At 43.0% G+C, this 15689-nt stretch overlaps 1 protein-coding gene across 4 annotated transcripts in view; it reads left to right on the plus strand.

The window, feature by feature from the left end:
• Positions 1 to 5779: 5779 nt before the first annotated feature.
• Positions 5780 to 15689, plus strand: part of LOC139557660 (protein diaphanous homolog 1-like) — a 59360-nt gene continuing 49450 nt past the window's right edge. The window contains exons 1-6 of one of the 4 annotated variants that reach the window (XM_071372744.1): positions 5780 to 6020; positions 12433 to 12558; positions 13014 to 13088; positions 13994 to 14167; positions 14777 to 14940; positions 15197 to 15388. In XM_071372744.1, coding sequence (XP_071228845.1) covers positions 5946 to 6020; positions 12433 to 12558; positions 13014 to 13088; positions 13994 to 14167; positions 14777 to 14940; positions 15197 to 15388 — 806 coding nt within the window. In that variant the 5' untranslated portion in view covers positions 5780 to 5945. Of the gene's footprint in view, positions 6021 to 12432; positions 12559 to 13013; positions 13089 to 13993; positions 14168 to 14238; positions 14552 to 14776; positions 14941 to 15196; positions 15389 to 15689 lie in introns of those variants that run through there. The other 3 variants (XM_071372743.1, XM_071372742.1, XM_071372745.1) reach the window with 3 other exon arrangements.

Raw genomic sequence — 15689 nt, forward strand, 5'->3', positions numbered from 1 at the left:
GATTTCTAAGGCACTTGCTTGCAGTTCCTATCGCTTCCACTGGATGTCAACAGTCTTTAGAAATTGGTTGATGTTTTTCCTTTGAGAAATGAAGAAGTATGGCAGTTCAGAATGAGGGTCGAGTGAAGTGTACTGTTTGTTAGAGGCGCGTGATCTGAAAGCTCGCTCCACTTTGTTTTTATCCGCTATTGAACGCAGTTTATCCCGTCTTAAATTTTATTGATTATTTACGTTAAAAAATACCTAAAGTTGTATTTTTTGACATGTGTTTGAAATGTCTGGATCAAGTTTACAGGTAACTCATTCAATACTTTGTAGTCATGTTGCGCGAGTTGGAACCGGTGTATTTTCAAAATCAAACTCGCCAAATAAATTGACATTTTGGGAATATAACTACAGAATTAATCGAACAAAAGGACCATTTGTGATGTTTAATGGACATATTGGAGTGCCAACAGAAGGAGATCTTCAAAGGTAAGTCATGAATTTTATGAATTTTATGTTATTTCTGACTTTTGTGTTGTGCCTGGCGGGTTGAATTATGATTTTCATGTGTATGTTTGATGGGGTGCTGTCCTCAGAGAATAGCATGGTTTGCTTTCGCCGTAAAGCCTTTTTGAAATCTGACACTGTGGCTGGATTAACAAGAAGTTCGTCTTTAAACCGGTGTATAACACTTGTATGATTTATTAATTATTATTATGAGTATTTCTGTTTTTGAATTTGGCGCTGCTATTTCACTGGGTGTTGTCAAATCAATCCCGTTAACGGGATTGGCGCACGAAGGGATCACTTAAGGATTGGCCGCTTTTTTTCTCCAATTTTCGCCAAAAATGACATACCCAAATCTAACTGCCTGTAGCTCAGGCCCTGAAACAAGGATATGCATTTTCTTGGTACCATTTGAAAGGAAACACTTTGAAGTTTGTGGAAATGTGAAAGGAATGTAGGAGAATATATCACATTAGATCTGGTAAAGGATAATACAAATTTATTTTGTATTTTTTTGTACCATCTTAGAAACGCAAGAGAAAGGCCATAATGTATTATTCCAGCCCAGGTGCAATTTAGAGATTGGCCACTAGATGACAGCAGTGTATGTGCAATGTTTTAGTCTGATCCAATGAACCATTGTATTTCTGTTCAAAATGTTGTATCAAGACTGCCCAAATGTGCCAAATTTGTTCATTAATAACTTTTCATGTTCAAACTGTGCACTCTCCTCAAGCATGGTATTTTTTCACTGTAATAGCTACTGTAAATTGGACAGTGCAGTTAGATTAACAAGAATTTAAGCTTTCTGCCAATATCAGATATGTCTACGTCCTGGGAAGTGTTCTTGTTACTTACAACCTCATGTTAATCGCATTAGCCTACTTTAGCTCAACCGTCCCACAGGGGACCCACCAAACCTGAAGAAGTTTTAAATCTGTAGTTTTTGATAAGGGATGGTTCAAAATTTACAGAATGGGGATCTGGAGGAAAATGGGGGAGGGTCATGCTTTTTAAATTTCAGTCAGGGGGAGGGTTTAGTATTTTTTTTTTTAAATAGGCCAGGGGAATGCTATGTAATTTGTAGTTTCTGACATTTCAATATTAGTTTGGGGATAGGGTGGGGCCGCCAAGGGTATGTTTGGGATGGGTAGGTGGGGAGGGTGTGTTTGTTAAAAAAACGGGGGAAAGTATAATGTTTTTTGATGATTGTATTGCTATTGTAACCCAATAAAAACAACTGTTCACTCTCCCCCCAAAAAGTTGCTTATTAGGCTATATATTGATGTGTGCCCGATGCCGCCACTCATCTCTGATTCTCCGCTGGGTGTGCAATATCAACTGCACCTGTAGGCTATTTAGTGTTGTCTCAATCAAATCAATAGCCTATAGGCTATATATAGGCTATACAAAGTGCATGCTCGGAGAAGCACAGAGCAATGTTATAATTCTAAGAAAATGTACTTCCTTCCCGAGTCTTTTGTTCAAAAATATAAACGCAACATACAACAACTTCAAAGATTTTACTTACAGTTTACATACAGTTACAGTTCATATAAGGAAATCAGTCAATTGAAATTGTCACACCCTGATCTGTTTCACCTGTCTTGTTTTTGTCTCCACCCCTCACCAGGTGTCTCCCATTTGTTCCATTATCCCCTGTGTATTTATACCAGTGGTTTCTATTTGTCTGTTGCCAGTTCGTCTTGTCTCGTCAAGTCTACCAGCGTGTTTTTCTAGTCCCTGTTTTCTAGTCCTCCCGGTTCTGACCTTTTCTGCCTGCCCTGAGCCCGCCTGCCACACCCTTCTTCCTGCCCTGACCTCGAGCCTGCCTGCCGTCCTGTACCCATCTGACTCTGACCTGGTTTGCGAACTTCTGCCTGTCCTCAACCTGCCTCTTGCCCTATTAATACATATCAGAGACTCAAACTATCTGCCTCGTGTCTGCATTTGAGTCTCGCCCTGTGTCGTTATAGAAAGAAATTTTTTGAGCTCTAATCTATGAATTTCACGACTGGGAATACAGATATGCATCTGTTGGTCACTGATACATACAAAAAAGGTGGGGGTGTGTATCGGAAAACCAGTCAGTATGTGGTGTGACCACCATTTGCCTCATGCAGTGTGACATCTCCTTCGCATAGAATTGATCAGGCTGTTGATTGTGGAGTGTTATCCCACTCCTTTTCAAAGGCTGTGCGAAGTTACTGGATATTGGCGGGAACTGGAACACAGTGTTGTACACATCGACCCAGAGCATCCCAAACATGCTCAATGGGTGACATATGGTGAGTATGCAGGCCATAGAAGAACTGGGAAATGTTCAGCTTCCAGGAATTGTGTACAGATCCTTGCGACATGAGGCTGTGTATTATCATGCTGAAACATGAAGTGATGGCAGCGGATGAATTGCACGACAATGGGCCTCAGGATCTCGTCAAGGTATCTTTGTGCATTCAAATTGCCATTGATAAAATGCAATTCTGTTAGCTTGCTGCTATGGAACCCTGACCTGTTCACCAAAAGTGCTACCTTGTCCCTGACCTGCTGTTTTTCTCTCTCTCGTTCGTTCGTTTTCCAGCCTTTCTCGGGAGTTTTTCCTAGCCTCTGTGCTTCTGCATTGTTTGGGGTTTTAGGCTGGGTTTCTGTATAAGCACTTTGTGACATCTGCTGATGTAAAAAAGGCTTTATAAATCAATTTGATTAGATTTTTAAGCCTTGAGACTATTTAGAAAGGTGTTGTGTAAGTGTGCCATACAGAGCGTGAACAGGCAAGACAAAATATTTAAGTACCCTTGAACAGGGTATGGAAATAGATGCAAGGCACACACTTTCCCGTGTGTATCAAGAATGGTCCACAACCCAAAGGACATCCAGCCAACTTGACACCACTATGGGAAGCATTGGAGTCAACATGGGCCAGCATCCTTGTGGAACACTTTTGACACCTTGTAGAGTCTATGCCCTGACTAATTTACACTGTTTTGAGGGCTAGTGGGGGGTGCAACTCAATATCAGTTAAGTGTCATTGATGTTTTGTATTACAGAAAATGACAAAGTGTTGTGGTTGTGTATATTCAGTACCAGTCAAAAGTTGACACACCTACTCATTCAAGGATTTTTCTTAATTTGTTGTACTATTTTCTAAATTGTAGAATAATAGTGAAAACAACAAAGCTGTGAAATAACACATATGGATTCATGTAGTAACCAAAAAAGTGTTAAACAAATCAAAATACATTTTAGATTCTTCAAAGTAGCCAACCTTTTCCTTGATGACAGCTTTGCACACTCTTGGCATTCTCTCAACCAGCTTCATGAAGTAGTCCTCTGGAATGCATTTCAATTAACAGGTGTGCCTTGTTAAAAGTACATTTTTGGAATTTCTTTCCTTAATGCGTATGAGCCAATCAGTTGTGTTGTGACAAGGTAGGGTGTCATGCTCTGATCTGTTTCACCTGTGCTTGTCTCCACCCCCTCCAGGTGTCGCCCATCCTCCCCACTTATTCTCTGGGTATTTATACCTGTGTTTTCTGTCTCTTTGCCAGTTTGTCTTGTTTGTCAGGCTTACCAGTGTTTGTCCTGTCAGCTACTGTCTTTTCCCAGCCTCTCTCTTTCTCGTCCTCCTTGTTTTTGACCCTTACCTGTCCTGACCCTGTATCTGACCGCCTGACCACTGCCTGTCCCTGAGCCTGCCTGCCATCCAGTACCTTTGCTCCACCTCTGGATTATTGAACTCTGCCTGTCCCTGACCCTGAGCCTGCCTGCCGTCCTGTACTTTTGCTCCTACTCTGGATTATCGACCCCTGCTTGCCGTGACCTGTTGTTTGCCTGCCTCTGTTACAATAAACATTGTTACTTCACAGTCTACACTTGGGTCTTACCTTGATACCTGACATAGGGCTGGTATACAGAAGATAGGGCTATCTAATATAAATGCAGCATGTAAAGTGTTGGTTCCATATTTCATGAAATTAAAGATCCCAGAAATGTTCCATACACACAAAGCTTATTTCTCTCATTTTGTGCACAAATGTTCAACATCCCTGTTAGCGAGCATTTGTCCTTTGTCTAGAAAATCAATCCACCTGACAGGTGTGGCATATCAAGAAGATGATTCAATAGCATGATCATCACACAGGTGCACCTTGTGCTGGGGACAATAAAATGTGCAGTTTTGTCCCACAACACAATGCCCCACACCATGTTTTGAGGGAGTGTGCAATTGGCATGCTGACTGCAGGAATGTCCACCAGAGCTGTTGCCAGAGAATTTTATCTTAATTTCTCTACCGTAAGCCACCGCCAATGTCATTTTGGAGAACTTGGCAGTACATCCAACCAGCCTCACAACCCCAGACCACGTGTCACGCGGGACTAGGTGGGTGCAGGAATCAGACGCAGAGAGTTCCACTGGGGTATAGTGCTCTTTACTAAGGCACACACAAAAATGAAGCCCAACAATACAGGGCGCAGAACATACAACTTGACAACCCAAAAACCACAAGGTGTCAAGTGTAAGAAAGAAAATTACACCTCAGCCTACAATGCACACACGTAACAAACTAAAGACAATCCCGCACAAAACAAGGGCGGGTCTACCTACTAAATATAGGGAAGCTAATTAACCTAAAAAACAGAACACAGGTGAAACTAATAAGACAAAACAAACAGACAAATGAAAAAGGGATCGGTGGCGGCTAGTAGGACGGTGACGACGACCGCCGAGCACCGCCCGAACAGGTAGGGGAGTCAACTTCGGCGGAAGTCGTAACACCACGTGTAACCACGCCAGTCTAGGATCTCCACATCCAGCTTCTTCACCTACAGGATCATCTGAGACCAGCCACCCGGACAGCGGATGAAACTGAGGAGTATTTCTGTCTGTAATTATTTCCTTTTGTGAAAAAAAACTCATTCTGATTGGCTGCGCTCCTGCCCAGTCATGTAAAATCCATAGATTTGGGCCTAATGAATTTATTTAAATTGCTTCAGTAAAATCGTTATAAATTGTTGCATGCTGCGTTATATTTTTGTTCAGTATATATACTGTGTATATATACTGTATATACTGTATATATACTGAACAAAAATATAAACACAATATGCAACAATTTATACATATTTATCTCCTTAATAGGCCTAGTCTTTTAGACAAAACCACAACATTATGAAATAAAGACTACCGGGCAAAAACGAATTGCATGAGCATGTCACAACATGAACTGACTCAAGAACTGACACACCATTTGTTGAGCGTTGTAGAAACTATAGAGACCAGAGAGATGCGAAATCTAATAGGTGGGTGGGGTATAGAGCCCGGTAAATCCCTTTTCTTCTCCTTTCCTCTTAGTTGGCTTTTTAAAGGAAGTGTTACTGTAAATTAGGTGAAACACTCCATGCATTCTAGACAGGAAAGTTTTGCTGAGATTTTCTTTTTAAACCCCGTACATTATGTTGCCACGGGCAGGGCCCAGGAACGAAAACCCCTCTTTGATGGACAGAAAAGGTTCAGTAGCTGTGCCACAGGTAAGATTATGACATTTCAGCCTCTGTAACTGAACAACATCCTCATTCCAAGCAATGACATTATGATTAACGCTGTTCGTTTCAATGAAAAGGCACATTCTCTGGTATTCCATTCTCTGTCTTGAACTGTTGATGACATGTTGACTGTCATGATTTGTATAACTGTATATCTGTTTAATGCCATTTAGCACACCCTTTTATCCAAAGCGACTTAGTCTTACGTGCATACATTTTATATGTTGGGGTGGTTGGGTCAATCAAACCCACTATCCTGGTGTTACAAGTGCCATGCTCTAACAACTGAGCTACAGAGGACCATAGAAATGGACCGTAGAAATAGTTGTTATTCAATAGTTATTCAGTATTACTGTAATAGCATAGTCAGTAAGCTTCTATACTAACAATGAAACAAGCTGTGAGGAAGTTGTGTGGGTACTTTCCTCTGGGCATTCTACTTCCTTCATTCCAGACATGCAGATCTTCTATTCTGTCACTAAAGAGGAACTAAGATTCTCACAAATCTAAATATAAAATGTTTGATACAAAGACAAATGAAGATGTTTTTTTTCCTGTTGTGACACATTCGTTTGACAGGTGCTTGTGTTAGTTGTTAGTTGTTCTCAGTTGCTTAGCTCAGTTTTGCGGTTAACATGTCTTAGGGGTATGATATTTGTGCGTCTGTAACTTTCTCACTAATCATTATTCACGATTGAAAGAAATGAGGGCCCCCAAAGCTTGTGGGCCCTCCTGCCTTGTGGGGGCTGTGACGTGTGTTCTACGCCAGTGGTTGTTCTATGCAAAGTGAAGCTTTCTGTGCATTCAGAACACTAGCTATCATTTATGGGCATTCAGAACACTAGCTATCATTTATGGGCATTCAGAACACTAGCTATCATTTATGGGCATTCAGAACACTAGCTATTATTTATGGGCATTCAGAACACTAGCTATCATTTATGGGCATTCGGAACACTAGCTATCATTTATGGGCATTCGGAACACTAGCTATCATTTATGGGCATTCGGAACACTAGCTATCATTTATGGGCATTCGGAACACTAGCTATCATTTATGGGCATTCGGAACACTAGCTATCATTTATGTGCCTTCGGAACACTAGCTATCATTTATGTGCCTTCGGAACACTAGCTATCATTTATGGGCATTCGGAACACTAGCTATCATTTATGGGCATTCGGAACACTTGTCAGGACCCGGTGCGAGAAACAGTCACTAATAATTGGCAGAACCCAGAAGATGAGGCAGACACAGCAGTACTAGAGATGGTGGTTTAATAAAAAATAGATATCTTCCAAAATACAAAAGAAAATCCACAAAGTGGTAAAAACAGCAAGGGAAAAAACAAACCTCAAAAGATCAATCCAAAAATACACGAGAACAAAACCAGAGAACCTCTGGAAAATTCAACAAGAGAAAAATGTTCACAAAGGCTGGGGCTGGGTGCTAACATACAAACACTGAGCAAGGAACTGAGGAACACACAGGGTTAAATACTAACAAGGGAATGACTTTCATGACTTTCAATGATTTTCAACATCCGGCGCCGAAACGAGATGGCCGCCTCGCTTCGCGTTCCTTGGAAAATATGCAGTATTTTGTTTTTTTATGTGTTATTTCTTACATCGGTACCCCAGGTAATCTTAGGTTTCATTACATACAGTCGGGAGGAACTACTGAATATACGATTAACGTCAACTCATCATCGTTCCTACCAGGAATATGACTTTCCCGAAACGGATCCAGTGTTTTGCCTTCCACCCAATACAATGGATCTGATCCCAGCCGGCGACCCTGTGCGACGCCGTAAAAGAGGCAAACGAGGCGGTCTCCTGGCCAGGCTTCGGAGACGGGCACATCGCTCCACTCCCTAGCATACTACTCGCCAATGTCCAGTCTCTTGACAATAAGGTTGATGAAATCCGAGCACGGGTAGCATTCCAGAGAGACATCAGGGATTGCAACGTGCTCTGCTTCACGGAAACATGGCTAACTCAAGAGACGCTAACGGAGTCGGTGCAGCCAGCTGGTTTCTTCATGCATCGCGCCGACAGAAACAAACATCTTTCTGGTAAGAAGAGGGGCGGGGGGGTATGCCTTATGATTAACGAGACGTGGTGTGATCATCATAACAACACACAGGAACTCAAGTCATTCTGTTCACCTGATCTAGAACTCCTCACAATAAAATGTCGACCGCATTATCTACCAAGGGAATTCTCTTCAATCATAATCACAGCCGTATATATTCCCCCCCAAGCAGACACATCGATGGCCCTGAACGAACTTTATCTGACTCTTTGTAAACTGGAAACCACACACCCTGAGGCTGCATTCATCGTAGCTGGGGATTTTAACAAGGCTAATCTAAAAACAAAACTCCCTAAATTCTATCAGCATATCGATTGTGCTACCAGGGCTGGAAAAACCCTAGATCATTGTTATACTAATTTCCGCGACGCATATAAGGCCCTCCCCCGCCCCCCTTTCGGAAAAGCTGACCACGACTCCATTTTGTTGATTCCGGCCTACAAACAGAAACTAAAACAACAAGCTCCCGCGCTCAGGTCTGTTCAACGCTGGTCCGACCAATCTGATTCCACACTTCAAGACTGCTTCGATCACGCGGATTGGAATATGTTCCGCATTGCGTCCAACAACAATATTGACGAATATGCTGATTCGGTGAGCGAGTTCATTAGGAAGTGCATTGACGATGTCGTACCCACAGCAACGATTAAAACATTCCCAAACCAGAAACCGTGGATTGACGGCAGCATTTGCGTGAAACTGAAAGCGCGAACCACTGCTTTTAACCAGGGCAAGGTGACCGGAAGCATCACCGAATACAAACAGTGTAGCTATTCTCTCCGCAAGGCAATCAAACAGGCTAAGTCCCAGTACAGAGACAAAATCGAGTCGCAATTCAACAGCTCAGACACAAGAGGTATGTGGCAGGGTCTACAGTCAATCACGGATTACAAAAAGAAAACCAGCCCCGTCGCGGACCAGGATGTCTTGCTCCCAGACAGGCTAAACAACTTTTTTGCCCGCTTTGAGGACAATACAGTGCCACTGACACGGCCCCCTACCAAAACCTGCGGGCTCTCCTTCACTGCAGCCGAGGTTGAGTAAAACATTTAAACGTGTTAACCCTCGCAAGGCTGCAGGCCCAGACGGCATTCCCAGCCGCGTCCTCAGAGCATGCGCAGACCAGCTGGCTGGTGTGTTTACGGACATATTCAATCAATCCTTATCCCAGTCTGCTGTTCCCACATGCTTCAAGAGGGCCACCATTGTTCCTGTTCCCAAGAAAGCTAAGGTAACTGAGCTAAACGACTACCGCCCTGTAGCACTCACTTCCGTCATCATGAAGTGCTTTGAGAGACTAGTCAAGGACCATATCACCTCCACCCTACCGGACACCCTAGACCCACTCCAATTTGCTTACCGACCCAATAGGTCCACAGACGACGCAATCGCAACCACACTGCACACTGCCCTAACCCATCTGGACAAGAGGAATACCCATGTGAGAATGCTGTTCATCGATTACAGCTCAGCATTTAACACCATAGTACCCTCCAAACTCGTCATCAAGCTCGAGACCCTGGGTCTCGACCCCGCCCTGTGCAACTGGGTCCTGGACTTCCTGACGGGCCGCCCCCAGGTGGTGAGGGTAGGTAACAACATCTCCACCCCGCTGATCCTCAACACTGGGGCCCCACAAGGGTGCGTTCTGAGCCCTCTCCTGTACTCCCTGTTCACCCACGACTGCGTGGCCATGCACGCCTCCAACTCAATCATCAAGTTTGCGGATGACACTACAGTGGTAGGCCTGATTACCAACAACGACGAGACGGCCTACAGGGAGGAGGTGAGGGCCCTCGGAGTGTGGTGTCAGGAAAATAACCTCACACTCAACGTCAACAAAACAAAGGAGATGATTGTGGACTTCAGGAAACAGCAGAGGGAGCACCCCCCTATCCACATCGACGGGTCAGTAGTGGAGAAGGTGGAAAGTTTTAAGTTCCTCGGTGTACACATCACGGACAAACTGAATTGGTCCACCCACACAGACAGCGTCGTGAAGAAGGCGCAGCAGCGCCTCTTCAACCTCAGGAGGCTGAAGAAATTCGGCTTGTCACCAAAAGCACTCACAAACTTCTACAGATGCACAATCGAGAGCATCCTGTCGGGCTGTATCACCGCCTGGTACGGCAACTGCTCCGCCCACAACCGTAAGGCTCTCCAGAGGGTAGTGAGGTCTGCAGAACGCATCACCGGGGGCAAACTACCTGCCCTCCAGGACACCTACACCACCCGATGTCACAGGAAGGCCATAAAGATCATCAAGGACAACAACCACCCAAGCCACTGCCTGTTCACCCCGCTATCATCCAGAAGGCGAGGTCAGTACAGGTGCATCAAAGCAGGGACCGAGAGACTGAAAAACAGCTTCTATCTCAAGGCCATCAGACTGTTAAACAGCCACCACTAACATTTAGCGGCCGCTGCCAACATACTGACTCAACTCCAGCCACTTTAAAAATGGGAATTGATGGAAATTATGTAAAAATGTACCACTAGCCACTTTAAACAATGCCACTTAATATAATGTTTACATACCCTACATTACCCATCTCATATGTATATACTGTACTCTATATCATCTACTGCATCTTGCCATCTTTATGTAATACATGTACCACTAGCCACTTTAAACTATGCCACTTTATGTTTACATACCCTACAGTACTCATCTCATATGTATATACCGTACTCTATACCATCTACTGCATCTTGCCTATGCCGTTCTGTACCACCACTCATTCATATATCTTTATGTACATATTCTTTATCCCTTTACACTTGTGTGTGTATAAGGTAGTAGTTGTGGAATTGTAGGTTAGATTACTTGTTGGTTATTACTGCATTGTCGGAACTAGAAGCACAAGCATTTCGCTACACTCGCATTAACATCTGCTAACCATGTGTATGTGACTAATAAAATTTGATTTGATTTGATTTGATTTGACTTACAGGTGCAAACAATAATTAGGGCAAGAAAAAACAAAAGGTACAAAAAAGGTGCAAGGGGGACATCTAGTGAACAAAACCTGAACAGTCCTGGCCAAAACCTGACAACACTAGCTATAATTTATGTGCCTTCGGAACACTAGCTATCATTTTTGTGCCTTCGGAACACTAGCTATCATTTGTGTGCCTTCGGATCACTAGCTATCATTTGTGTGCCTTCGGATCACTAGCTATCATTTATGTGCCTTCGGAACACTAGCTATCATTTGTGTGCCTTCGGAACATTAGCTATCATTTGTGTGCCTTCAGAACACTAGCTATCATTTCGGTGCATTCGGAACACTAGCTATCATTTATGTGCCTTCGGAACACTAGCTATCATTTGTGTGCCTTCGGAACACTAGCTATCATTTATGTGCCTTCGGAACACTAGCTATCATTTATGGGCATTCAGAACACTAGCTATCATTTATGTGCCTTCGGAACACTAGCTATCATTTATGGGCATTCAGAACACTAGCTATCATTTATGGGCATTCAGAACACTAGCTATCATTTATGGGCATTCAGAACACTAGCTATTATTTATGGGCATTCGGAACACTAGCTATCATTTATGGGCATTCGGAACACTAGCTATCATTTATGGGCATTCAGAACACTAGCTATCATTTATGGGCATTCAGAACACTAGCTATCATTTATGGGCATTCAGAACACTAGCTATCATTTATGGGCATTCGGAACACTAGCTATCATTTATGTGCCTTCGGAAAACTAGCTATCATTTATGGGCATTCAGAACACTAGCTATCATTTATGGGCATTCGGAACTCTAGCTATCATTTATGGGCATTCGGAACACTAGCTATCATTTATGTGCCTTCGGAACACTAGCTATCATTTATGGGCATTCGGAACACTAGCTATCATTTATGGGCATTCGGAACTCTAGCTATCATTTATGTGCCTTCAGAACACTAGCTATCATTTATGGGCATTCGGAACACTAGCTATCATTTATGGGCATTCGGAACACTAGCTATAATTTATGTGCCTTCGGAACACTAGCTATCATTTGTGTGCCTTCGGAACACTAGCTATCATTTATGTGCATTCGGATCACTAGCTATCATTTATGTGCCTTCGGATCACTAGCTATCATTTATGTGCCTTCGGATCACTAGCTATCATTTATGTGCCTTCGGAACACTAGCTATCATTTGTGTGCCTTCGGAACATTAGCTATCATTTGTGTGCCTTCAGAACACTAGCTATCATTTCGTTGCATTCGGAACACTAGCTACAATTTATATGCATTGCTCATCTGTGATCATTGTCCTCCTGGTTCAGCTGAGCAACGAGATGCAGCTGAGCATCATGATGAAGGTGAAGAGTGGGGAGCTGACCATCGATGACGCCCTGAACCAGGCCAGGAGGAGCAACCAGGAGCAGCTAAAGCAAAGCCTGGCCACAGAGGTATTGTTATGTAGTCTGGCCCCAGATCTATTTGTGTTATTTTGCCAAGGCCCAGTATTACAATACCTCCACAACAATGTGTTTGTGTCGTCTTGCCAACTCCTATGGTCATTGTCACGCATTGGCCTCAAGAGTTGGCAAGACAGCATAAAGAGATCTGGGACCAGGCTATAGATATTATACTACTGGGTCTTGAATTCAGCACAGGAAACCATGGCAACAACAAGGCCTGACTGTTACCTTGGACGGTCTGTGCACACGCATAATGGACTTTATCTACGCACGACACAGTACTTGTCATGCATGTTATTCTGTCATTCACTATACATTTTTAAGTTATGGGGTTCCACTGTCCTGTCCACCAACGTAGAACTGGATGTTTCTGATCACTCTTTGATGTGTTCATAACATTTAGTCCTGCATCATTGTCATTGGTGTATTGATCTTCATTGCAGGAACAGCAAGCCTCCCAGTACAACTTCAGTGTTTACAAGTACAACCGCTACAGGTGGCAGAAGCGCATTCTTCAGGCGAGTCAGATATGGGTACCCTTTTGACATTGGGTTAGTTGTTATCACAACTCGTATTTACAGTTTTTACCAACTGTTAACACACGTTTGCTGAAACTACATCTCAGGTACTCTAAATACAAAACACAAAACAGTTAGCCAATTTCCCCTAACCCCACTGACATCTTGCAAAATGAAACACAGAAATCAAAATCATGTACTTCCTGCTCAAAATGAAACTCTGCATACAAATGAGACAAACACACATCAAATGAATCTAATGTAGTGACAAACGAGATCACACTGTGACATATTCAAAACACTACTTTCAGAACCTTTTTCAGTCTAAAGACTAATATTTTGTTAAATTGTTTGTGTGTACTCAAACAAGAAAGGACCACAAATGCAAGATGCGGGCTATGGTTGATAAGCTCACTCTGATGTTGTGGAAGATGGCAGGGTTTTCAATAATCTGTTATATTTCCCGCAGTCTTCACCCTCCACCTCTCTCTGCTAAGTTTGAGTTTAGCTTGTTGAACAGTGTTGCTTTTCATTTGCACACAAGGGATTTTAGCTGTGAAGGTTGTGCCAAAGGTAGAGAATTGCCAAATGTTTGTTATAGTCTCAGTGTAAAGCAAAACATGTGCAAGTAGTATTGCAGATTTGGTGTTGCTTCTGGTAAATTAGTTACAGGTTTGGGTCATTGTGCCTCATGGGCCAGTTTTAGTGTGTAAATAATTGGGAAAAACTGTAAATAGGTCTTACAACTTCCATTACAGTAAGTAAACAGCAACTCCTGAGTTGTGATAACAATACTGTACAATGCAAGCCTGTAGTGTGCTGGTACATACTGTCCATGTCATGCATCATTGAGTAAAAGCAGTGATAATCTCAGAATAATGTGTATCTCTATACTGTATGTTTAGATTGACTTCAACACTAAAATGGTGTGCAGCATAGAGAAAGGCATCGTAAAGCGGCAGCTGCCGTTCCTGTGTGTTAAGAGCTGCGATGACGGAGTTGGGGCCAAGTTCTCTATATCTTTCAGAGGAAGACATGACTATGAGCTGGAGGCCACCTCACTGGAGGACAAACACAAGGTAAGAGAGTCGTCCCTGCCCCTAACCCTATGAGCTGGAGGAAACCTCATTGGAGGACAAACGCAAGGTAAGAGAGTCGCCCCTGCCCCTAACCCTATGAGCTGGAGGACACCTCACTGGAGGACAAACGCAAGGTAAGAGAGTCGTCCGTAACCCTATGAGCTGGAGGCCACCTCACTGGAGGACAAACGCAAGGTAAGAGAGTCGTCCGTAACCCTATGAGCTGGAGGCCACCTCACTGGAGGACAAAAACAAGGTAAGAGAGTCGTCCCTAACCCTATGAGCTGGAGGCCACCTCACTGGAGGACAAAAACAAGGTAAGAGAGTCGTCCCTAACCCTAACCCTATGAGCTGGAGGCAGCCTCACTGGAGGACAAACACAAGGTAAAAGAGTCATCCCTAACCTGTAATAGAGGTGGACAGCAGCCTGGTTTGTGTATAGGCATAGGAGATGTGAGAGATTTCAATCAATTCCCCTAATTGGTTAACAGCGGGCCATTCATTCTTTAAATAAAGTTTGAAGACATTTTGAGGACTTTATATTTTCAATTGACACGTACGATTTTTGATTGAGACTTCTTCACACTGATGTTGTGTTTTGTTGTGTAGATAATGCAGCTTGTAAACAAGATAATCTACAGAAACATCTACAGCCATCCAGTGGAGGGCAGTGAAGACATGTGTGTGCATCCCCTGCTTCCAGCACCAAAGAGCCTCAGGGAGGGCCTGCTGTTCCTGCAGAGAGGTGGATTGGCATCGTTTAAATGGGTGAAGTATGTTTGTGTTCTATACTAGACTACTTCTACTACTACTACTACTACTATTACAACAACAACAACTACTACAACAAGAACATCAACTACTACTACTACTATTACTACTACTACTATTACAACTACAACTACTACTACTATTACAATTACTACTACTACTACTGCACAGTGTTTTTACAAAGTTTGGAAGAGTCCTGCATTGACTATAAGTTGTTTACTATCTACATCATGATGTGATCTACACTTGTGTTGTTAGGTACGAGGCTCACCTTCATCCTGGCCAGCTGACCCTGCTGCCCATCAGCCACCGGGGGGTAGGTGCAGATGGGGACATGGTCATTTTGTCATCCTTGCCAGTTGTCATTCATTTCTCAGACGGGGACGCGAGTGTAGAGAAACCGCGCAGCTGTGACACCTTCACTCTTTTGACTCACAAGAATGAGTATCAGTGAGTGACCATGTAAAACCCATTCTGAGACTAGGGTGGTAGATGTTTAGGATGAGAGAAGCGAGTATAAGGAATTTAGGTTATGTGTTCTTGTAGTCATTTGTTTTGTCAATGAAACATTTTCAAATGTTAGTTAATCTACATATCTAAATACAGCAACAATGTTGTAACTTTTTAACAGAATCATACATTATTCTGAAGCATATCTGAACAGTTGAGGATTGCTGCTACCAACACACCATTCTCATCACTGTATGCATTGTATAAACACACCATAAGCACTTCTATTTGACAACATCTA

Source organism: Salvelinus alpinus, chromosome 28 (assembly GCF_045679555.1).
Source record: "Salvelinus alpinus chromosome 28, SLU_Salpinus.1, whole genome shotgun sequence".
Classification (NCBI taxonomy): Eukaryota; Metazoa; Chordata; class Actinopteri; order Salmoniformes; family Salmonidae; genus Salvelinus; species Salvelinus alpinus.